At 39.9% G+C, this 24,073-nt stretch overlaps 3 protein-coding genes across 6 annotated transcripts; 2 read left to right on the top strand and 1 right to left on the bottom strand.

The window, feature by feature from the left end:
- The first annotated feature begins 42 nt into the window (after nucleotides 1-42).
- LOC129863955 (barrier-to-autointegration factor) lies at nucleotides 43-10,801 on the top strand. The gene is made up of 3 exons (XM_055936428.1): nucleotides 43-158; nucleotides 9,311-9,460; nucleotides 9,662-10,801. The coding sequence occupies exons 2-3, from the start codon at nucleotides 9,335-9,337 to the stop codon at nucleotides 9,806-9,808; spliced, it is 273 nt and encodes a 90-aa protein (XP_055792403.1). The 5' UTR covers nucleotides 43-158; nucleotides 9,311-9,334; the 3' UTR covers nucleotides 9,809-10,801.
- Nucleotides 10,802-10,993: 192 nt separating this feature from the next.
- Nucleotides 10,994-14,505, bottom strand: LOC129863956 (guanine nucleotide-binding protein G(I)/G(S)/G(O) subunit gamma-3). Its single transcript, XM_055936429.1, has 3 exons — nucleotides 14,270-14,505; nucleotides 12,511-12,610; nucleotides 10,994-12,394 (listed from the first exon to the last, which is right to left on the bottom strand). The coding sequence occupies exons 2-3, from the start codon at nucleotides 12,607-12,609 to the stop codon at nucleotides 12,266-12,268; spliced, it is 228 nt and encodes a 75-aa protein (XP_055792404.1). The 5' UTR covers nucleotide 12,610; nucleotides 14,270-14,505; the 3' UTR covers nucleotides 10,994-12,265.
- A 784-nt stretch (nucleotides 14,506-15,289) lies between these two features.
- On the top strand, nucleotides 15,290-23,662 carry LOC129863954 (seipin-like). 4 transcript variants are annotated; one of them, XM_055936424.1, is made up of 11 exons: nucleotides 15,290-15,490; nucleotides 16,079-16,640; nucleotides 16,910-16,991; nucleotides 17,144-17,287; nucleotides 17,803-17,937; nucleotides 18,376-18,473; nucleotides 18,655-18,784; nucleotides 18,929-19,001; nucleotides 19,083-19,163; nucleotides 21,517-21,585; nucleotides 21,725-23,662. In XM_055936424.1, exons 2-11 carry the CDS (start codon nucleotides 16,432-16,434, stop codon nucleotides 21,907-21,909), a joined length of 1,206 nt encoding a protein of 401 aa, XP_055792399.1. In that variant the 5' UTR covers nucleotides 15,290-15,490; nucleotides 16,079-16,431; the 3' UTR covers nucleotides 21,910-23,662. The 4 variants fall into 4 exon arrangements, with proteins under 4 accessions (XP_055792399.1, XP_055792398.1, XP_055792401.1 ...); XM_055936423.1 differs by having other exon boundaries at nucleotides 18,655-18,790; XM_055936426.1 differs by having other exon boundaries at nucleotides 18,655-18,790; nucleotides 21,492-21,585; nucleotides 21,725-21,888.
- The last annotated feature ends 411 nt before the right edge of the window (nucleotides 23,663-24,073 follow it).

The raw sequence follows: 24,073 nt of genomic DNA, 5'->3' as shown, positions 1-24,073 counted from the left end.
TGAGCTATAACATGAAGTAACGGAAGCGGAAATAGCACAACGGACGGATAAGGAAGTGATATTGGAATTTGTGAAAATTGATCTCATACACAATCAGTGAGGTAGCTACCGACTTCGTGGTTGGAAACGGGCACAACCCGTATACCTTCAGAAACAAGGTAATAAATCAACATTGATCTTGCTTTATTCAAGAGAAACGATAAAAAACAAGTATGCTATTGTTTTAATGTTGTAAACGTCTACGCTTGATCTAAGTCTCAAATTGGTGGCACAGGAGGAGACCGCGGTGCAGGTTAACGTTAGGTAACGTTAGCTAGTTGGCGCACAATCATTTTTACATTAGTAAACATTTAATAGCGATGTGAGTTTCGATTTAAATTGTGATCCAACCAGTTGCGTAGCTAGAAACTAGTTATTTCGGACTTTTTATCACACTCATTTGTTTGCTAGCTATGCTAGCTGCCTGGGTTGTTTTGCTTGCTAGTTAACTAATGTTAGCTAGCTGACTCACGAAGTTGTTCGGCGCGCAGTTTCAGACTTTCAAAAATGTGCGCATGCTGACTACTTAGTAAACTAGCAATATAGCTGTGCATGCATTTAAGTAGATATTGATCCAGGGCCCGGTGTTTCCCATAACCATCGTTATTAACGTTGCACTTAAACACGCGGAATCTAACGCTTGTTTCAGACCACTCGTAGAACAGCTGTCATTAGATGTTGTTTTTTTGTTATCTTCCTGCGCCACTTTATGTACAGATCTCCGCTAAACAGCCCAATATTGGATTAAAGGAGCAGGGCCGGTTCCAGGCATAAGCTGTCGCTTAAAGGCGTCCTCATGCTTCCCAGTCAGAACAGTCGGGTTTAACGGCGGTTGGCATCCAATGTTAATGGTGCATTACCGCCACCAGTTGGAAGGGGTATTGAATAAGCAACTAAAAAAAACGTTGCGGGAAAGGGGGACAACGACATCATACAAAAACCCACCCCACTTATTCAATCACAGTCCACTCCAAAATACATCCCTACGGCAGTACATTCACCAACAGGATCTTTTGCACAGCCTCAGCTGGGAAATCACAGAGACCCCAAAAACCTCATGCAGCATTCAATGATTCCAATTTTCTTATTCTCCGCTTGTGCTGTACAGTTTATGACCATTGCAATAAATAATAAACTCTGTAGTATTTCACTATCCCTCCGTTGATCAGAACCCTTCACTGGTCTTGGTGGCTCTACTATCATTGTTTCTTTCCTGTCACTTGTTCCTTACAATCTTTTCAATGCCTCCAGATAAGAAACACGCTGGATACTCCTTACCCTTGCCACCTCGTTCTCCTTCACCCTAACAGGGCACTCCAGGAATTCAGGTGCATGTTCACCTTCACAGTTGCAGCGTTTCACTTCATCTGGCATACAATACTCTTCCCTTCTGCACACACTTGACACATGACCAAATCTTCTACAATTATTTTGCTGAAGGGGCTTGTGCACAAAAGCTCTTACAGGGTATCTCATGAATCCTAACATACGAGAAGGGAGAGACTCTTCATCAAAGACCATTAGCATGGAAGAGGTTTTAATGTCTTTTATCCATCCACCATACAGGTCAGTTGATGTGCACCAACCACTCCATCAATGTCTTTATTAATATCCTCTGCCTTGTTTCCTTGTCCCACCCCAAATAGCCCCCTTGATAGGTGCCCAGCTACGAAAAATCCGTACAGGAAACTAGAGGTCGACCGATTATAATTTTTCAACACCGATACCGATTATTGGAGGACCAAAAAAAGCCGATGCCGATTAATTGGCCGTTAAAAAAAATATATATTTTTTAAATGTTCATTTATTTGTAATAATGACAATTACAACTACTGAATGAACACTTATTTTAACTTAATATAAAACATCAATAAAATCAATTTAGCCTTAAATAAATAATGAAATGTGTTCAATTTGGTTTAAATAATGCAAAAACAGTGTTGGAGAAGAAAGTAAAAGTGCAATATGTGCCATTTAAGAAAGCTAACATTTAAGATCCTTGCTCAGAACATGAGAACATATGAAAGCTGGTGGTTCCTTTTAACATGAGTCTTCAATATTCCCAGGTAAGCAGTTTTAGGTTGTAGTTATTATAGGAACTATAGCACTATTTCTCTCTCTGTGATTTGTATTTCATATACCTTTGACTATTGGATGTTCTTATAGGCACTTTAGTATTGCCAGTGTAACAGTATAGCTTCCATCCCTCTCCTCACCGCTACCTGTCTCGAACCAGGAACACATTGACAACAGCCACCATCAAAACGCGAGTGACGTTTGAAACGGGAGTTGATAGGCTGTCTAAATGCACGAAAGTGCTGTTTGAATGAATGCTTACGAGCCTGCTGGTGCCCACCATCGCTCAGTCAGACTGCTCTATCAAATCATAGACTTAATTATAACATAATAACACACAGAAATACGAGCCTTAGGTCATTAATATGGTCGTATCCGGAAACTATCATCTCAAACAAAACATTTATTCTTTCAGTGAAATACGGAACCGTTCCGTATTTTATCTAATGGGTGGCATCCATCAGTGTAAATATTGCTGTTACATTGCACAACCTTCAATGTTATGTCATAATTACGTAAAATTCTGGCAAATTAGTTCGCAATGAGACAAGCGGCCCAAACTGTTGCATATACCCTGACTGCGTGCAATGAACGCAAGAGAAGTGACACAATTTCACCTGGTTAATATTGCCTTCTAACCTGGATTTCTTTTAGCTAAATATGCAGATTAAAAAATAAATTCCTCTGTGTATTGATTTTAAGAAAGGCATTGGTGTTTATGGTTAGATACACGTTGACGCAACGACAGTACTTTTTCGCGAATGTGCACTCCATCGATTATATGCAACGCAGGACACGCTAGATAAACTAGTAATATCATCAACCATGTGTAGTTATAACTAGTGATTGATTGATTGTTTTTTATAAGATAAGTTTAATGCTAGCTAGCAACATACCTTGGCTTCTTACTGCATTTGCGTAACAGGCGGGCTCCTCGTGAGGCAGGTGGTTAGAGCGTTGGACTAGTTTAACCGTAAGGTTGCAAGATTGAATCCCTGAGCTGACAAGGTAAAAATCTGTCTTTCTGCCCCTGAACGAGGCAGTTAACCCACCGTTCCTAGGCCATCATTGAAAATAAGAATGTGTTCTTAACTGACTTGCCTAGTTAAATAAAGGTGCGGAGAAAAAAAAGGGCAAAATCGGCATCCAAAATTACAGATTTCCGATTGTTATGAAAACTTGAAATCGGCCCTAATTATTCGGCCATTCCGATTAATCGGTCGACCTCTACAGGAAACATTCCACTCCGATATCTTTGAGTCTTAACACTTCTGCGGACACACGTCAAAAATAAGACAACCACTTGTGACTCTCACCGACTACTTTCCTCCAACACATTCCAGATTTCCTAAGTAGCATTGATCCAAAACCACTACTCAGACTAAAAACTAGTCTGGTGGTTTCCAATTTTCCACCACAGATTTACTTCTCGTGTTCCTTGTTGTTTGTCATTCATTCTCACTTTCGGTACTATTAGCTTCACCCGACTCACTAGCAGTTTCTGTCTTCTCCACGATCAACGTCTTCCAGCCAAAACAGTTCGGAGGAGTTTGTGCATATATTGTGGTGGACTTCAGTAAAGGTATTTTGCACTGTTTGGGCACTTTTCTTGGGGTAAGCTAAATTCTACACCTCTTCATCAGTGATTGGTCAACAGTAGGGATTCTTAAGTCAGTAATTCAAGGAGAGTTGACTTCATGACTTTTTTTGGAGAAATACTACATCTTAGATGTAAAATTGCATGTCAAAGATCCTCTGCAAAAACTCAAATGTCATTAATTTTGAAGTTATCTTAGATTAATTGTGACTTGAGTTAGTGTATACTGGCTACAGGATTTCAATGAATAAACGGTACTATTGCTGCTTTTCCCCCTTTTTTTCAAGCGAAGGTTTTATGGGAATATGCGAGCACACTCATTCAGTTCGGCTGAAACATGCTGACACCTCAATCTCCACACAATACCCCATAATGACACGGCAAAAACGGGTTATTTTTTTGTGCAAATTTCTTAACTTCTTATTGATCTTTAGGACGCTAGCGTCTCACCTCGACAACATCCTGTGAAATTGCAGAGCTCAATTCAAATTACAGAAATCGTAATATGAAACATTCATGAAAATACAAGTGCTATACATAATTTAAGCTTAACTTCTTGTTAATCCAGCAGCGTTGTCAGATTTCAAAATGGCTTTACGGCGAAAGCACAACTTGCGATTATCTGAGGACAGCGCCCCGCACACACAAGCATTACATACATTTTCCAACCAAGTAGAGGTGTCACGAAAGTCAGAAATAGCGATAAAATAAATCACTTACCTTTGAAGATCTTCATCTGGTTGCAATCACAAGGGTCCCAGCTACATAACAAATGGTCCTTTTGTTCGATAAAGTCCTTTATATCCAAAAGAAAGTCAGTTTCATTGGCGCGCTAGACTCAGTAATCCACCGATTTCCCTCGTTCAAAATGGAAACAAATTAATCCCTTAAATTACCAATAAACTTCTTCCAAACATATCAAATAACTTTTGTAATCAATCCTTATGTACCCTATTATGTAAATAAACTATAAATGTAAGACGGAGAATACCGGAGACCATTACCGGAGATAAATAACGAAGTACTCGCACTCACCGGAACGCGCAACAAACACTACAGCCAAAATGGGAGCCACTTACTAAAACTACAAATTCTAGCTAATTTTTCAAAAAACAGCCTGAAATTCTTTCTAAAGACTGTTGACATCAGTTTCATTGGCACATCAGTTTCAGGGGAAGCTCTAGGAACTGCAATCTGGGAGGTCTTCCTTTTTATATTCCCATTGACAGCCATAGTATTCAATGGTGAATTTTTTTTTCTGGGTGGATTGTCCTCGGGTTTTTGCCTGCCATATCAGTTCTGTTATACTCAGACATTATTTTAACAGTTTTGGAAACTCGTTAAGTGTTTTCTATCCAATACTACCAATTATATGCAAATCCTTACTTTGGGCACCTCATTCATCCAAACTTCTGAATACTGCCCCCAAGCCCGAAGAAGTTAAATAAAACAACTTTTACATAAGTATTCAGACCCTTTATTCGGCACTTTGAAGCACCTGGCAGCAATTACAACCTTGACTTCTTGGGTATGTATTTGGTGAGTTTCAGGTCTCTCCAGAGATGTTCAAGTCCGGGCTCTAGCTAGGCCACTTGAGGACATTCAGACACTTGTCCCGAGGCTACTCCTGCATTGTCTTGGCTATGTGCTTAGGGTAATTGTCCTGTTGGAAGGTGAACCTTTGCTACAGTCTGAGGTCCTGAGCGCTCTGGAGCAGGTTTTCATCAAGGATCTCTCTACTTTTCTCCGTTAATCTTTTACCTGATCCTGACTAGTCGCCCTGTCCCTGCCGTTGAAAAACATTCCCACAGCATGATGCTGTCACGAAAGCTACAACGTAGGGATAGTGCCAGGTTTCCTTCAGATGTAACGGTTGGCATTCAGGCCAAATAATTCAATCTTGGTTTCATCAGACCAGAGAACCTTATTCTTCATGGTCTGAGAGTCCTTTAGGTGCCTTTTTGACAAACTCCAAGCGGGCTCTCATGTGTGTTTCACTGAGGAGTGGCTTCCGTCTGGCCACTCTACCATAAAGGCCTGATTGGTGGGGTGCTGCAGTTGTTGTCCTTCTGGAAGGTTCTATCTCCACAGAGGAACTCTGGAGCTCAGTCAGTGACCATCGGGTTCTTGGGCCTTGGTCGGGTAGGTGACCTTCCCCGATTGATCAGTTTGGCCGGGTGGCCAGCTCTAGGAAGAGTCTTGGCGGTTCTAGATTTCTTCCATTTAAGAAAGGAGGCCTCTGTGTTCTTGGGGACCTTCAATGCTGCCAAATATTTTTGGGTAGCCTTCCCCAGATCTGTGCCTCGGCACGATCCTGTCTCGGAGCTCTACGGACAATTCCTTTGACCTAATGGCTTGGTTTTTGCTCTGTGCACTGTGGGACCTTTTTATATAGACGTGTGTGCCTTTGCAAATCATGTCCAAACAACTTTACCACAAGTGCCTCAAGTTGTAGAAACGTCAAGGATGATCAATGGGAACAGGATGTCATAGTGTCATAGCAAAGGGCGTAAATACTTAAGGAATTTGTTTTTATTTTTATAAATTGGCAAACATTCCTAAAACTTTTTTTCGCTGTGCCATTATGGGTATTGTGTGTAGATGAAACTCTGTGGATTCAACATGGCGAATGACAACTTCGATTATCGATTTGACCAAGGAAGGTACTTCTGTACCTCACCATTACGATTCTAGCCATGCATTATATAAACGCCAATTCATGGAGGGAGATTGCGGAGACGCTGGGGTCCGACCCAACCACTAGTTTGAAAAAGTGGGGTAGGGTTCGCGACAAGTTCGTCAAGACAAAGAAAAGAAAGGGCTGCAGTGGAGATTCCGGAGGAAAGGCTACTCCAGAAATGTTGCTGCTGGCTTGTTTGGCACGTGGAGCATGGGAAGACTGAAAGCAACATGCCATCTTCATCAAAGAATGAGGTATGTTGTATTTTTATATTGTAATCGATGAAAAGAGTAGCTATGTTGTGCTAACAATAGCTAGCTACTTGGCTGGCTAGTGGCTAGCTAGCTTAGCTGCATACTGTACGTGTGCAGAGAAAGCACGCCAACCAACTGTACTAAAGATATTTACTTCTTTTGATCAAACATTTTGTCATAGAAAGAAAATCATAAGCTTCCCACATTGGTAACACAAGTTAAAGTTAGCAAGGTCCAGCAAGTCAAAATGTTTCAAATGTTTGAGCAGAGTTGAGTTAGGCCAGGCCTACTCAGCTCAAACCTTTGCAACATATGATCTATTGTAGTCTCTGTTAATGATTTGAGGTTAATTGTTCATTTTGGATGGTTTGGATATGTACTGAATAGCCCTTAACTTTTCCTTTTTCTTTGACAAGGCTCAAACATCAGTGAATGGAGACAGCACCTGGTTTTGTTCTCTGCGCCCATGCACTACCCCAGTACTGGGGACAGACTGGTCATTGGCCCCTGCACTAAGCTGCAGTGCAAAATTAGAAACCATCTCCATGCAGGACCAGGGAAACTCTATCCTGGGCTCACCTCCAATACCTACTCCACTGGCTTGCCCCTCACCGATGCCACAGAGCAGTAGCAGGGGTGTGAGAAGGGAGAAAAGAGCTGCAGACTGAGCCCCTTGACACATCGTCTGAGACCAGCCACCTGGACAGCTGATGGAACAGGAGTATTTCCGTCTGTAATAAAGCCCTTTTTGAGGGGAAAAACTCATTCATTGGCTGGGCCTGGCTCCCAAGTGGGTGGGCCTGGCTCCCAAGTGGGTGGGCCTGGCTCCCAAGTGGGTGGGCCTGGCTCCCAAGTGGGTGGGCCTGGCTCCCAAGTGGGTGGGCCTGGCTCCCAAGTGGGTGGGCCTTGCCTATGCCCACCCATGGCAACACCCCTGCCCAGACATGTGAAATCTATAGATTAAGGCCTAATGAGTTTTTCAATTGACTGATTTTTATATGAACAGTAAAGTTGTTAATTGTTGCATTAATTTTTGTTCAGTATAGAAAAAAATACACATTTCCATGAACCATAAACTAAGTGAAATGGATTCTGAACATTCTATAATCAACATAGCTGGATAAGGGCGCATGAGGTTCTCATGTAGGGGGAAAGCTGCGTCTCCCAAGAAAACAAGGACTTGGCGTTGTGGTACCTGACAAGACAGCTGGTGGTAAATTGAGGGTCTTCTGCGGCAGTTTGGACCCAAAAGAACTCTTGAAACACTCCACCATTGCTCTCTAGGCCTTATGCCCCCACATCCACTATTGTGAACCTGTAGCAGGCATCTTCTGTCTCCATATCTCGCCTATTTATATGTGTTGCTAGGTACATAAATCTAGATCCCGGGCAATTCACACAAGTTTCATTTTGTCACCAGTCAAGTGTCTGTGTACACTTTTTTTAAATTCTCCCACATGTCTTTCTTGTTTGGCCATAGATGGCTATTACCAGCTCTTCGCCCTCTACTGTCCTGGAGTAATATTGACAATTGTTTTTGTTTTTCAAGCAAAAGTCTTCTTAGGTAGCATGCGAGTGCACTCGTTCAGTTTGCCTAGCCGCCAGTGGAACTGATGCATGCTGACGCATTTAGGGCCCCCGGCCGCTATGAGATCCTGCTAGGAACTCTGTCTGGGTCTCAAAATTTGGTTGTGCATCACCAGTTTCTCATGTCAGTCACTGACAGTCACTCAATTATCCATGTCAGCTAACACTTTTTGGATTGGCAGTTAGTCTAGCCAGCTATCGAAACTTGTAGTAACCATGGCCAAATACCGACTGAGCACATGCCCAGGGGTCCGGACCTCCAGGGGCCCCCCCCCATCTTGATGTTAGTCATTCTCACTATCATTAATATGTCATGGCAAAATGTATAAAATTGCAGGAAATTAGCTTTAATACTGTACAAAAATAAACTCAATCAAATGTTTTGACACGGTGGTGGAACTGGCAGTCATGATCAAGGCTACGCTGAACATATAATTACATGGTTTATTTGTATCTCTGACAGCGATAACTTAAACAAAGTTAACTACAAACACTAAGTTGCCAATGTCTTTGCAATTGATACAAACAAGCGGCGTATAAAAAGATGTGCCGATTCGGTGCATTGGGTAAGCATTAAAATAAGCCGCTTCAATATTTACAACCGTAGGTGGTAGATAACCCTCTAGGAGCTGATCTGTCGTCAGTATTGTGAAATAATGTTAAGGTAAGATTTGAATGGAGAAGGTTGATAAAAGAGCAGCACTCCCTTTCTTTCGATCCTATCATTATCGACACATGCTCCAAAAAAACACTTAGAGATCGTTCTCTCTGGGTGGTGTTATGGGTAACATGGAAAGATTTTGGTTTCAGTTTTTTAGTTGATAATGTCACTTTGGGGTCATAGGGCATTCCTGTCCCAAATACTGTATGTTCTAAACAAATTGTGACACTACTGTGAATCATGTTTACCTGATGTATCCTGTTGGATACAGCTACACCAAATATGATTAGGTTTCCTCTTTCTATGGTTACACCATATTGGTGTAGAAAAAGTGTGTGCCTCTGCCTCAATGTTTTCAAATCAAAAGGTGAAATAATAACCAAACATTTTAGTAAATTGCTTCATTTTCTATTCAGTGTGTTCACTGACTGAAAGCAGCCATGTCGTCAACATCCCAGAAACACAAAGAGTTTGTGGCAGAACCCATGGGGGAGAAGCCAGTCAATGCACTTGCTGGCATTGGAGAGGTCCTTGGCAAGAGACTGGAGGAGAAGGGCTTCGACAAGGTGATGCAGAGTTTACTTAACTTTGTTGGAACTTTCATAATGGAACTTTGTTTTGTGAATTTCTACATTTTAGTCATAAGTATAGCAAAGTCAAAAAGACAATGCAGTTGTGCAACTTTTACCTAGTGTTTAGGTTAGTGTATTGTCATTCATGTTCTTTTTCACTTTTCCTACTCCATTCTCATTTGCATACATCTACAGGCTTACGTGGTCCTGGGTCAGTTCCTGGTGCTGAAGAAGGATGAGGAGCTATTCCGGGACTGGCTGAAAGACACATGCGGGGCCAATGTCAAACAGCAGGGTGATTGCTATGGCTGTCTGCGTGAATGGTGCGATTCTTTCCTGTAGAGAAGGTTTTGTTTTTTCCATTTTATATAACGTCATCCCAAACATCTATTTACTTCTGGTCTCACATTAAATTTCACCTCATATGGGAACACTGCACAAGAGGCAGTTAAGCAAAGTCATACATTGTTAACACCTGGTTATTTTATACTAGTCACAATTCAGAGACCTATGGATGCTTAAAAATTAGTTAGACATACTTTGCTGCAGTCATCCATGGGGTTGTTTCACCCAACTGTGTAGATCCGTAATCCTGACCTTTCCTATGATTAATATCTTTGGCCGTATAGAAGCCTTGGGGAGGAGTTAATTTGTTTTCCTGCACTTTAAATTTCAATTTTGTTGTCAAATAACCACTTTTTTATAATTACTATCCCTTCATAAAGGTATAACTAATGCTTGTACTTATTTCCAACTCTCTGACAGTTTTCCCCTGCATTTAGTTAAATGACCTTGTCGCTAAATTAATTAATAGCATTTTAAACCATTTGACACCACATGGCTTTAACATCTATAAGATGTTGCACTGTTAATTTTACATCCGAGTTTACAGGAAACAGTTTTAAGATTTACATTTGTAATTGCCCCATGTTATCTTATGTGTTTGTTTTAAGAGATGTTGAAGCGATGCCTTAACGTTGTAATGCTAAAGCAACATTTATCTGCAATGTACCTTGAGTTGTGGAGCAGTGCATGCGGATTAAGAAGCTAGCTACTACAAATCACCTCATTTTCAAACTTCACACAAATGAAAGCCTGAAATAAAACCACAGTAAGTAGCACTGTTTCAGGAATTAATTTATGAGCATACTTGTGTTGCTCTCTGTTTAATCGTTGAAGGATGGTTTTACTGAAACACTGGTTCATGTTTTTGCATATTGACTGTGAAAGCATGTTTTTATATTTTTCTTTTGAACAAAGCAACTGCAAGATCTGGACAATTTTGACTTTGTTTTGTTTTTTGGGGAAAAAACAATAAAATTACATGCACAAATATTTTTGGTGATAGGAGTGTTTAATTTTGTCTTTGATTCCCAAGTCCCCTTTTATTCTAAGCTCTTCATTTGTTTTGGTAAGAAATATTGACAGTAAAGGTTTAAGTAACACTGATCTAAAAATAGTAATAACATTTCTGAACTTGATCAGATAAGCAACCAGAAAAACTGGTCTCAAAGAATGCCATACAAATTCCTGTTATGTATTTATTAAATGTACTGCTTATTTTTGTTAATGTCATATAGCCTTAGACATCCACTTGACAAATTAAACCACTTATTTATCAAAACAATATTGATCATTGTTATTGGAAACCCGTCATTGTAGACCACTGATCTTGTTAAGGCGGCTGACCACCTCCTGTACATACAGCGCCAGTGGAATTATTTGGATTAGTGTGTATTGACTTGTCCTCTTTACTGACCTGGTCCACAGTGGCGCCTACACCTCACGCACATTTCTGCAACAGCTTCAAGTGACATACGGGACTTTCAAGACATCACACACAAATATATATTTTTTTAACAAACTCAGATTAGGCAATGACTAGTGTGTATTAAAAGTTCCAAATAATTACAATTCATGTGTAGTTGTCACCCGTCTCCATCTATTTGAAAAATGAGCTAGGACTATGAGCTGTTTTACATATTGTATGTATATCCACTTTTATGTTGTGCTACAGTTCATGATTCTATAAGCTTCAATGTGTTTTAGGTATGTATACGCATAACTCCAAATATATTTTAAGGGTTTATGTAGATCTACATTAGATGTACATTTTGGTTGAATTCGTCTTGATTTTACTTAGGAGAATATGTACATCTGCAGCCTTTCATAAGATAAAGCAGGCTACATGAATAAGTTATATTTAGCTTTGTGTATGTGGTGAATGCATGTACATACACTGAGTATACAAAACATTAAGAACACCTGCTCTTTCCGTGACAGACTGACCAGGTGAAAGCTATGATCCCTTGTTGATGTCACTTGTTAAATCCACTTCAATCAGTGTGTAGATGGAAGGGGACGAGACCGGTTAAAGAGAGAATTGAGACATAGATTGTGTATGTATGCCATTTAGAAGGTGAAAGGGCAAGACAAAAAGTGCTTTTGAACATGGTATGGTAGTAGGTGCCATGCACACCAGTTTGTGTCAAGAACTGCAACGCTGTTGGGTTTTTCACGCTCAACAGTTTCCCGTGTGTATTAAGAGTGGTCCACCAGCCGAAGGACATCTAACCAACTTGACAACTCTGGAAAGCATTGTAGTCATGGGCCAGCATCTGTGGAGAATGCTTTCGACACCTTGTAGAGTCCATGCCCTGATGAAATAAGGCTGTTCTGAGTGCAGGGGGCGGGTGCGTGCAACTCAATATTAGGAAGATGTTCCTAATGTTTGGTATACTCAGTGTACATTATGTTCTATCTGGACAGTGTTTTTCCCCAACCATCCTGTGGTTTGTCTCAAAGGAGTGCACAGAAGAACTTCTTCTCCCTGAATGGGTTCTCTGAGGTGGGCACAGGGGTGATAAGGGGGTCCTCAATGGCGTGGGCATCACAGTATGCCATCAGGTCTGCAGCTGCCTTTGATACCTGAGGATGGCAAGTAGTAGGAATCAAGACTGGACATGAGGGTGTGGATATTTAGTGGAGACTTACCAAGGCGCGTGCAACGTTTCAATAGACATGATGCCTCTGGCAAGGCTTACCTTGATCCTGCAGAAACTGGCTTCAATCTTCAATTGCTCCACCAGCTTCCTGGCTTGGCCGACACTCATGGTGCTGTTCACTGGGGTGTCTCCTTTCATCCTGTCAAGAGCGCCAATAAAACATATGGCGCATGAGTCACACTAACACATTCAATCATTTTGTTTTAGAAAAAAAGACACCTAACACTGACAGCTGGAAAGGCAGATGTACAGCGTGCTGTATTGCATGACATTAAACAATTTCACTGTATTCATTCTAGGTAACTTACATTTGTATGGATTCTTATTAATGAAAATATACACTGAGTATATAAACATTAAGAACACCTGCTCTTTTCATGACATAAACTGACCAGGTGAATCCAGGTGAAAGCTACAGTATGATCCGTTATTGATATCACTTGTTGCATCCACTTCAATCAGTGTAGATGAACGGGAGAAGACATGTTAAAGAAGGATTTTTAAGCCTTGAGACAATTACTACATAGATTGTGTATGTGTGCCATTTAAAGGATGAATGGGCACGAGACAAAATCTAAGTGCATTTCAATGAGGTATGGTAGTCAGTGCCAGATGCACCAGTTTTTTGTCAAGAACTGCAACGCTGCTGAGTTTTTCACGCTCAACAGTTTCCTGTGTGTATCAAGAATGGTCCACCACTCAAAGGTAATCCAGCCAGCTTGGCACAACTCTGGAAGGCATTGTTGTCAACATGGGGCCAGCAACTCAATATTAGGAACACCTAATGTTTGGTATACTCAGTGTACATTTTTATGAATCACTGACTGCATCCAATTCCACTCCCTCCTAAATTTGACACACTTATTTTTTTTTTGCTCATTCACTTCAATCTTCCTCTGCTCTCCTCCTTCCCCTCCTCTGTCTGTCTCTATCTCTAGGGACCAATGGTGTAATTTACTACTTGTTAAAAGCTCTCTGCCCAAGAAAAACTATATCTCACCTTGATATAAAAACATCTTTAAGCTATAGGACCATTTATACTGTATACATTGATTATATGAACAATTTATTTGCCTTCTTACAGATAGTCAGCTTGTTAGTTAAAATGTTTTTATGCACTGGCTAGAAGAGAAGTAGGCCAGGTATGATTTTCTCCACCATACCATGCCACTCTAACTAATCTATGAAGAACATAAAAGTGGTTACATTCTAATAAATTCCATCATCAGTATGTCTCTTATGTGTTCAAGCAGACCGCATTATGATCTTCAATGGCAGACATAAATCTCTAGAGCTTGTAGAAGGTACAGGAAAAAAAACTTGCTGAAAACGAATAGTTTTACGTCAGGCTAATACGATGATAAAGACACATTTTGTAAATCTATTGGATATGGTCAGCTTTTTATGGGACCTCGTTTGATGGGAGCACACTATTTGAATGGCTGAAGCAACCAAAGAACTGGGACAAATGCACAGATATACACTTGCCTCAGCACACACAGATACACCCAATGTGTGTGAATATCATCAAATCACCTCAACATCAAATATGCAAGGGATATAAAGCAAACCACTGCCTGCTTAATACAAATCAAGATGAAGTGACAGCATACAGTAAAGGTTCAACAGAAAATAAATAATGAATGGACAAGAAGTGTGAGAAGAAGTGGATAACCGGAAAAAGGGAGAGAAGCAACAAGACCAGTCCATATAGGAGTCTATTTCTACTATTCTGGTCCTCTCTCTCCCCTCTTAATATTCCTTCCATTCATCAGCTCCTTCTCATCTTCTCCCTTACCCTTGTTGTATTCCTCTTCAGGTGTTTTCTCTCCCTCTTCTCTCCCTCTCGCTCGCTCACCCTCTATCTGCCTGTGTTTGTGATTTTAGTGTAGCTGAACCCCACCCCTCATAGACAGTGTATGCTACACTGTTCTGTACAGTCCAGTGCACTGCAATTCTGCTACAATGAACATCAGACTCCTGGTAGATGCATAAGAACCCCCTCTGCAGTGAGTGGAACCTTCCAGGCAAAGGGAGGAAGGCTACATTGGAATCGTTTTTCTTCTGAGAGCTGGATCATACCATCTTTACATGAAAATAGAGGGTAATTAGGTAGATATGGAATCTCACAAAATAAATAATTGTCATAACAAAATATGAGCATGCAGTTTTATGTTTTGTGGCCAAAGGCAAGATACAATGTTCACTATCTTTGATATGCACTGTTGGAATTTAAATTATTTTTATTATTTGCATCAGTTACCCCCCTCCCTCTCTCCTCTGTTGCCATGGGAACTGCTGCAGTCTCTAGCTCCTTGTCTTTTACATTCTGTCATCATACTGCCCTCAATGGTTTCTCCCACCTTGGCAAGATACAGTATCTTTGTAGTCCCGCAAACCATTACTGCCCATCACTTGCCCCCTCTCGTCTCCACTCTCTCTCCCTTCCCCCATCATGCCCTCTAATGTACAGTCTCTCTCCAGACATCTTGATTTAAACTGGAGAGAATGAGTGAAAAAAGACAATGACATGATAATGACATGGATAAAATCTCTTATCATAATGGGAAATTCAGTTGAATCATTTTGAGTAATTATGAACAAATTAATAATAATTTATTTCCACAATAGGAAGCAATAGGCTATGGTTTTGACCATATCATTTTCCCTTTTCTAATCTATGCTATCTATCTTATTTGAAATGTCTACACCAATCTCCATAGATAAAACCTTTCATGGTTACAGATGGAGGTTTGACATCATGTTCTTCTCAACATCAACCTCTATGTGCACCCTTACTTATGAACGCGTTGCTTTGCTCTTGAAGTTTGTCCTGTCGTCCGTATCGTAGTTGCAGTTTTTCCTTTAGTTTTTTCCCTTTAGGAAGTAGCTAGCTAGATAGAGTAAATATAATTGTGTATGTCCATAAATATTGTAAGACTTTTCAATTTTAATGATCACAATTACGTGCATGTTAATTGTTAATGTATAGTGCTGCAGCTTTACTATAGACGAAAAGGTGAGTATGAGGAGTGTTGCAATTTTGGATGCATTCTAGCCAAGCACTTGCAGCACTTGTCTTGGGCGAGTTAGCCAGTTGTTAGCATGTAGCTAGCTAGTCAGCTAACGTTAGCTTGCTACCTTGCAGGTGTTTTACTATAAAGGTAGTTATATGTCAACTGAATCTCAGCTCAAATGACATTCTGTTGAAATATATGGGTAACTAGCAATGGCATTCATCGTCATTTTGAAATGTTGTTGTCATCCTCAATGTTTTAGCTAGCTAGCGGCAGATGAGCCTTCCATTAACGTTATTATAAAGGTAAAATGGCTCTGGCCAGCAGAATAACTAACTAACGTGAGGAGGCTGTACTCCTTTTTTTTGTCATTGATAGATTAAGTCCTTGAAGCTTTTACATATTACTCTGACATACGTATCTCTAATTATTCTCTTACGTTTCCGTTGGCAGTAAAGAAAAAACTCTTAAAACTCATTGTTTGAGACACTAGAAATAGTTTCTTGTGAGTGATGTAGATTTGAATGGTGCCTTTGTATTCAGTATTCATCTGTATTAAAGTCTCAATGCTTTTCTCTTCTATTTTACAGCTTGCTACAGAAATATTAAAGGCCCAGTCAAAAGCTCATTTTTTGATATGACCTGCAGTAGACAAGGAAAACGTTAATTAGCTAAGTAATTAATGTCATATTAAGGGGATGTGACAAATATATATATATATTATTCCGCAAGGGGTTTTCTAAAGGATGAGCAGGCCAATGTTGGAATTGTTAAGTGGGCCTCCTCCAATTAACAGGGAGCCATAGCCCTCAAAAGAAAAGATTTTTTTTCCCAAGTAAGCAGAGAGAGAGAGTGGCATTTGGCAGGAGCCACAGGAATAGGGCAGTGAGATTTCAGGGAGTGGTGTGGAACCAGGACCAGAGTCAGTGCTAGGTCAGTCACCATGGGTGGTGTAACGGGACCAGTTTTCCTGTGGCTGCAGGATGTGTTAGGGGTAACTCTCCTCAGAGCCCGCAGGACTCTACTGCAGGCTGCCATCCTCTCCTGCGTTCTAGTGCTGCTCGTCTGGGTGGCCATCTTCCTCTATGGCAGCTTCTACTACTCCTATATGCCCACCGTCAGCTTTTCTACACCAGTGCACTACCACTACAGGTACCGAGAGACATCATTGAAAGTTTGTTTTGTGCCTTTTTGTCTTCAAACTGAAGTTAAATCCACTCTTTACTCTCTTTTCACTCACCTTTTGAATGGTTTATTTAAAAATATATAATTGCTTTTGCATGAGCATTTAGCTACACTTAACAAAATACTCATATGCTGTTGCACCTGATTTTTGTTTTGAGCTATTAGTACCATGACAAGGTAAAAAGTGGAGGCCCATAACATGTCACACTTTTTTTCCTGACCACTGTTTGTTCTAGTACTGATTGTGATGCCTCCAATTCAGTCCTCTGCTCTTTCCCCATGGCTAACATCTCGCTGCTAAAGAATGGCAAAGACCAGGTATGCTCTTCACATATTAACCATTATTTTCCTCACCCCCTCTATCCTGAGCTAGATGCTAATATAATTTCAATATGCAAAGAAATTATCGCTGTAGGCAGGTATGCTCACTGTCTCTCTTACAGTATTCTACCCCTCATTGTCTTTCCTAGGTTATGATTTATGGTCAGCCATATCGAATCTCTTTAGAGTTGGAAATGCCTGAGTCGCCAGTCAACGAACATCTTGGCATGTTCATGATTAAGATGTCTTGCTACACCAAGGACGGCCAGACAGTTGCAGCTGTGGCGCGCTCTGTGAGTGATAAAGTGCTATGTTGATTCTGTTTGGCCTCCTACTACACCAATTTCTCTTCTGAGCCTCTCCAAACATTTCAGTGCCAGTTTGTGCCATGTGGCACATACCTGGATTCTCGACATAGCTCACTATAATATATCTACTGCTGTGCATACCATTCTTGGTATATATACGCATAGATTGCATTTGGATTACTGATAGTGTTATTTGGGTTGTTAACTGGATTCGTTCTGACGTTTAAGATTTCTTGTTTCTAGTTTTTGATTATTATTTGTGTACGTGTTTGACATTTTGGCTATCACTGTTACGAGCAATAACACAAGCATTTCCCTGCACCCGCTATTACGTCTGCTAAACTGTGTACGTAACCAATACACTTTGATTTGATTCCTTGAGTTTCCTCGAACATAATATTTCCTCTATTACTTTACAATGTTAGAATTAAACATGGACATTTTTGTTATTTGATGATTGTGTGGCCCTCTGACGGTGACTGATTTATTTTCTCTACCAGGCTATGCTGCACTACCGATCTGGTCTCCTCCAGACATTGAATACTCTACTGTTCTCTCCTCTCCTGCTGACTGGGATGACGGAGCAGAAGCAGCTCGTTGAGGTTGAGCTCTTCTCAGACTACAAGGCCAATTCTGTAAGTGTTATTTGTGGTTGCCTGTACTTATCAAATCAATTTTCCTCTCCCACAGAGCTTGCACTTAGTCCTGTCACGCTCTCTGCACTGGGCCTGCTCAATGAGTCAGATTGTCGTGATCTTGTGATCATCATTTGCATGTTATCTGAATCATTTCATTTTTATCTGAAGTAATTCGATTTACCAAGCATACTTCCCTTTCAGCAGCATTTGATGTTCATGTGATTTCAATTAAATGTACTTGGATATAACTAATTTATTTAGAAGCAGTCCAAACAAATACAACCTGAGTAAAATGTCCTGTTTCAAAGTGAGAATGAGTTTTAATAATCTTGCAAGCCAGACCACCTAGTCTGGCATTTGTTCAGTTCTGCAAGACTGACAAAGTCATACTAGTCTTTTTTAGGTAATAAGCTTCAAATATTTTTCTTACTACAGTATCAACCCACTGTTGGTGCGGTCATTGAGATCCAGTCTCGGCGGGTGCAAATCTATTCAGCTCAGCTCAGGATCCATGCTTTCTTCACTGGTGTCAGGTATAGACCTCCCGATCGTATAAATTATTTCGGTTTCAAATCCAGATTATTTGATGCCAATAAGCCGAATACATAGAATGCCATTCGTTTTCTGACTGTTGTGTATTCCGTTCTTTTGTTTTCATCCTATTCTCCATCCATCTTTCCCTTTCTCCTTTCTCTGAACCCTTTGTCTTAATAGATACCTCCTGTACAATTTCCCATTGACGTCTGCAGTGATTGGCGTGGCCAGCAACTTTGCCTTCCTCAGTGTCATTGTGCTCTTCGGATACCTACAGTTTATATGGGGGGGACTTTGGCCTCCTGAGCAGGTCAGGGTAAGATGCTGTCTCATTTTCTCCACTAATAGGATGTTCCCCATCCATACAGTACATCTAATCTTACATTAAAATATCTGCTTGGAACTGATCCTCAAAAACTTAAACTGTGTTTTGTTTTGTTTATCATGTCCGTAGGTTATGATGGGAGACACGACTCGCCTGCGGCGTAGAAGAGAAGAGGCTCGGAAGCGCATGTCCTTCTCACAGAGTGAGTTAGTTCTACTCTACAACCCGCATCAAACCCATTGTGTAAAACAGACATAACATGGTTAATCTGAATGTGTTTTAGCTCAAATGCCTCAGAAAGATAATGATCGTGTGGCTGAGCAGTTGGAAGAACCTAGACAACAAGCATCAGAAATAAAGAAAGGTGAGGGTATTAGGGTCTTTCTATAAATAATGGGGCCAATGTATGACATTGGGATCGAAATTTCAAATTGGTGTGAAACTAAAATAAAAAGGATTTTCATGCAGTTCCACATGTGCTTAGAGGAATAAAAGTGAATATATGGAAATTGGCCCATAACTCCACCTATACAACAACATAGATATTTAATTTATTACTACATTCTAAAATATGTGAGAATAATGTGAACATTGCCTGACTAAATAGATTGAATGCATGGCAATTTCTTTTTAGCCTATGTGGCTGACGCAGCCACGGGAAGTAGTTTGGCGGTGAGGGGGTTCGCACACGCTGCAGAAGGCTATATTGGTCGCTAATACAGGACTATTAAAGGCCCAGTGCACTACTTTTGTGGGAAAACATTTTTTTTCTAAAATATATAGAGATATTTATTTTTCGGATTTTCTCAGGGGGTGCTACTTTCTGCGGCTATGCGCAGGCACACATTATAAATCCATGAATAGCGGTAGCGTTAATCTCACCATTTGAATCTCACCATCGCTGTTTTATAATGAACAAGTGAACAAAAACAAGGTTCCCTTTTTAATGGAAACATTTGTATGGAAAGCCAACATTAGATGTTGTCCTCATCATAATAACCGCAAGTGGTTTTACCACAAAAAGAGTAGCGCAGCACCCTTCAATTGAAATGGCGGGAAACAAATGAAAGTGGACACATCTCTCACAAAAATGGATAAAAAATGTAATTGCGGATAATTATAAGGGAGGAGGAGAAATTATAAATTGGCTACAGTAATTACAAGGACTTTTCAAGCACCAAATTGAGGAAATGTCTGATGCTCAAGGTAGGCCTTTACCAGTACTTGAATCTCTGAGCTCTAAATTCTAGTAAGCTACTTCAAGCCCCGTTTATTGTTTAACATTGCAGGTGTAACATGGAAAACAAAATGTACTTGTCATGTTATTTTATTACCAGATCATGTTGTGAATAAGTCCACGTAATTTGTTTTCATTATATCCAGAATAATTCATAGGAATAGCGTTGGGTGTTGCTCAATAGTCTATCCTATACAGTTGACCACAGTAGACTCGGTGTCCAATACATACTGTATGAAAACATTAACTCATTATCTTGATGCTTTTTCTGTTAAATCTAATGAGACCCTGCTGTAAATCAAGCAGACCACAACAGATGATCAACATCAATTCGCTAGGGATATTAAATCCAAAGTGGATCCAGGCAACTGTCTTCACCGGCGTAATGCATGAGACACCAAAATATTCTGGACATTCCTTGCGAACACCTTTTTTCCAGCACTTGGGCTGTTGTTGTGTCACATGCGCTATCACAACAGCCGTTCATCACTTGACTGTCACTTGAAAAATTCCTTCCTGGATCAGATGATATTGTGTGAAAATGTAATGGTGTAACTAATCAGCTGGGGACACCAAATATGCATCCAACAAGTATTGTGCATAATTATTGAAGAACCACGTTAATGACAGTATCTATTTATAAGCAATCGATTTTGCAATTGCGTACATCGTTTTGGATTTGTGTGTTCATGAAAACTGTTTCCCCCCGTAACATAAGGAGACGAAATGTTACGTAGTTACACTGCATTTCTGATATCGCTATACAAAAAACTGTCCCAACAGCTAGATCCAGGATTCTTACAGGGTTCAAGTTCAATGTCTAATTTAACTGATTAATGCTTAATATATGATATAACGACAACTTACACTGGCATAAATGCAAGGACAGAAAAGTTATCTTTTATGTCACACGATTTTGGACAAATCTCTCAAGACACCAACAATGATAATGTGTGTTAAATGTTAAGTTTTAAATCAATTTGTGATTTTTATTGAATATAAGGGGGGATCCTAACGATATCTTAACGTAATGACATGAAGAAAAAAAATGTCAGACTATTATCAATGACTTATTAACAGCTGTAAAAAGTTGTCCGGTGTAGGAAACTGGTACCCTAGTTTATAGAAAGATCAATGAGAATGTGTGAATTGGTGTATACACAAGATATACACAACAGTATATTAAATCAACTGATCTTGATTTAATTTATACGGACTCGTCTCACAGTGTGTTAAATTACTAGTTTGGGCACACTTCTAGTTAAATAAAGGTAAGATTAAAAAAACACGCTGTTGTTGTGGATTTGTAGGCCTACTTGAAGAGTAGTTGTGGATTATGATGACAGGTTATTTTTATGTTTTGTGTAACATCATGCTATGAATGTTACCGTACTGTTTTTTTGTTAAGCATAGTTGCTGTTTACATTATATTCTTGCATTCTGTCTCTACTACAGTTGTAATGGCTGTTTGTTTTTGTAGTGGAGCTGGAAACACCAGATGTGATTGGTTCCCTGAACGAGCCCTCTGGTTTGCCAGAGAATCAAACAGGTAAGACTATTTCAGACGAAGATTGTTGACACTCTGTCTTTTTCCTGAACTACTTGAGTCATTTGTAATAACCTTTCACTGTTATAATAATTTCTTTAGTCTAACTCAACCTGTCTCTCTATCTGCCTCCCTGTGTTAGCTCTAGGGTCGTCATCAGATGTGCCCCTGGAGGCTCCTCAGATTATCAAGACCGATGCAAGTCAGGAGGAGCCTGCTGATCCGGAGGATAGAGGTGCAGGAGCGGTCCTGTTGGAGGGACCCCAGGTACCTCAGCCAGGGGAATCTACGCTGCGTCAGAGACAGGGACCCTGGATGAGTCTCTGAACCATGGATCATCGCTCAGACATTCAAAAGTTCACAGGTCCCTCAATGTGCCTTTCACCGACAGGCAAAGAGAGAGAGATTGATGTATGGATTGAAGCAGAAAGACTGACACACTGACTCCCACAAACACCCTGCACAAATATTCCCTATAGCCTATCATTTTACTTAGCATGTAATTTAATAATAATCATATAATATAATAATATATGCCATTTAGTAGAGGCTTTTATCTAAAATGACTTTGGAACGTGGCATAATAGCTATGCTCTTTGATTTTTCAAAGATCAACCAGTGTCAAGGTTATACGCCTTCTTTAGTTAGGCAAATATTTGTAGGATTAAGCTCAATCCTGACTCTTGCATGTCCTTCAGAGCAATGAAAATAATCACTCCGGTCTTTAAGCACTTATTTAATTCCCTAGCCTGCATCATTGTAGCAGAGACAGTTGTTCAGCCTTTTTGTTTTACAAATGAGTCTTTAAGGAATGTGTTTGAGCAGGTACACAAGCATAGTTGAGAATGCCTTTTGTGCCTGTGATTGAAGCCTTCGGTTACCATAAGAATCAGAGTGCCCTGAGCTGCTGAATGATAACCCTGCAGATTACACTGTTACACATTTAAAGTTTCTCCAGAGTTATTCATCTTAAACGCAAGGCACATGCATTATGTTTACGCCTCTGTAGAAGGTTATTGTATGATTTTCCTTGAGGAAATATGCCTTTTAGAGCAATTACAGGGACCACCACATTGAATTTAATTTAATTGGGCTGAAACATGTACATTCTATTCCCAAAGGATAGCACTTAAAAGTATTTATTAAAGTACTTGTTTCCAAAGGGGTCCTTAATGTTACTTTGTTTTTAAATTAATATGTATTTTTTCTGTTTTAGATAACTAAATGTTTCAAGGAGCAATGAAGGATATGTTAAGTTACAATTGGAAGTTTTGTTGAAATGTACTCATATATGAAAAAAGTGTTGTAGAAAATAAATAAGATATGGTGAAATGTCATTTGTGAGGTTCATTCAAATGTGAATGAGGGCAATGAATGGAAGGTGATTTGACTTAAGTATGATTCAAATGTTATTTGAGAAGTATTCAAGATCATGAGAATTGTATCAGTATATGAATGATCAGAAATAGTTAAGTCAATTCATACAAATTTCAAACTGAAAAAGATATTTGACGCAACTGATGAATGCTCTGGTTCTTTACAACTTTTAGTTTTATTGATTTTGATATCAAATCAGTCATAGTTTTGTTTGGCTCATTACAGTGCATGTGCATTATGTTTTTCTTTACCTGCAATTGTGTACACGCAACGACTGTCAAGCAATGATTGTTTTTATGTTATTTAAGCTTTACTGCCCGAGTTTAAAAAATGCTGTGCACAAAATATGAATACATTCAATATTTTGTTGGTAATCAGGTAAAAGGTTGTATGCTGATGATAACATCTGAGGTTATTTTCCGGTGAAGTGGTTCTTTAAGAGTTAGTAGTGTCCTAGCAGTAGGTAGTCAGTTTTCACACTGAAATATAACAATGCAGCGACCGTGCTCTGTAACGTCCTGGCTTTTGATGTGAAATGTGTTTATGAGAGCGGTTTCTTTGTGCCCAGTTCACACCAATGTTGGAATAAGCAGCCTCTGACTTACAGTATCACAACAGCCCTATGCTACACTGAACAAAAATATAGACGCAACGTGTTGGTCCAATGTTTCATAAGCTGAAATAAAAGATCCCAGAAATGTTTCATATGCACAAAAAGCTTATTTCTCTAAAATGTTGTATAGAAATTTGTTTACATCTGTGTTATTGAGCATTTCTCTGTTGCCAAGATAATGCATCCACCTGAGAGGTATGGCATATCAAGAACCTGATTAAACAGCATGATCATTACATAGGTGAACCTTGTGCTGAGGTCAATAAAAGGCCACCATAAAATGTGCAGTTTTGTCACACAACACAATGCCACAGATGTCTCAAGTTTTTAGGGAGCGTGCAATTGGCATGCTGACTGCAGGAATGTCCACCATAGATATTGCCAGATAATTTAATGTTCATTTCTCTACCCTGAGAAGTTCATTTCTCTCCAATGTCGTTTTAGAGAATTTGGCAGTATGTCTAACCGGCCTCACAACCGCAGACCACATGTATTGCGTTG

This window comes from Salvelinus fontinalis, chromosome 10 (assembly GCF_029448725.1).
Source record: "Salvelinus fontinalis isolate EN_2023a chromosome 10, ASM2944872v1, whole genome shotgun sequence".
Classification (NCBI taxonomy): Eukaryota; Metazoa; Chordata; class Actinopteri; order Salmoniformes; family Salmonidae; genus Salvelinus; species Salvelinus fontinalis.
Note: the sequence above shows the minus strand (reverse complement) of the source record. Positions and strands in the feature narration are given on the sequence as shown.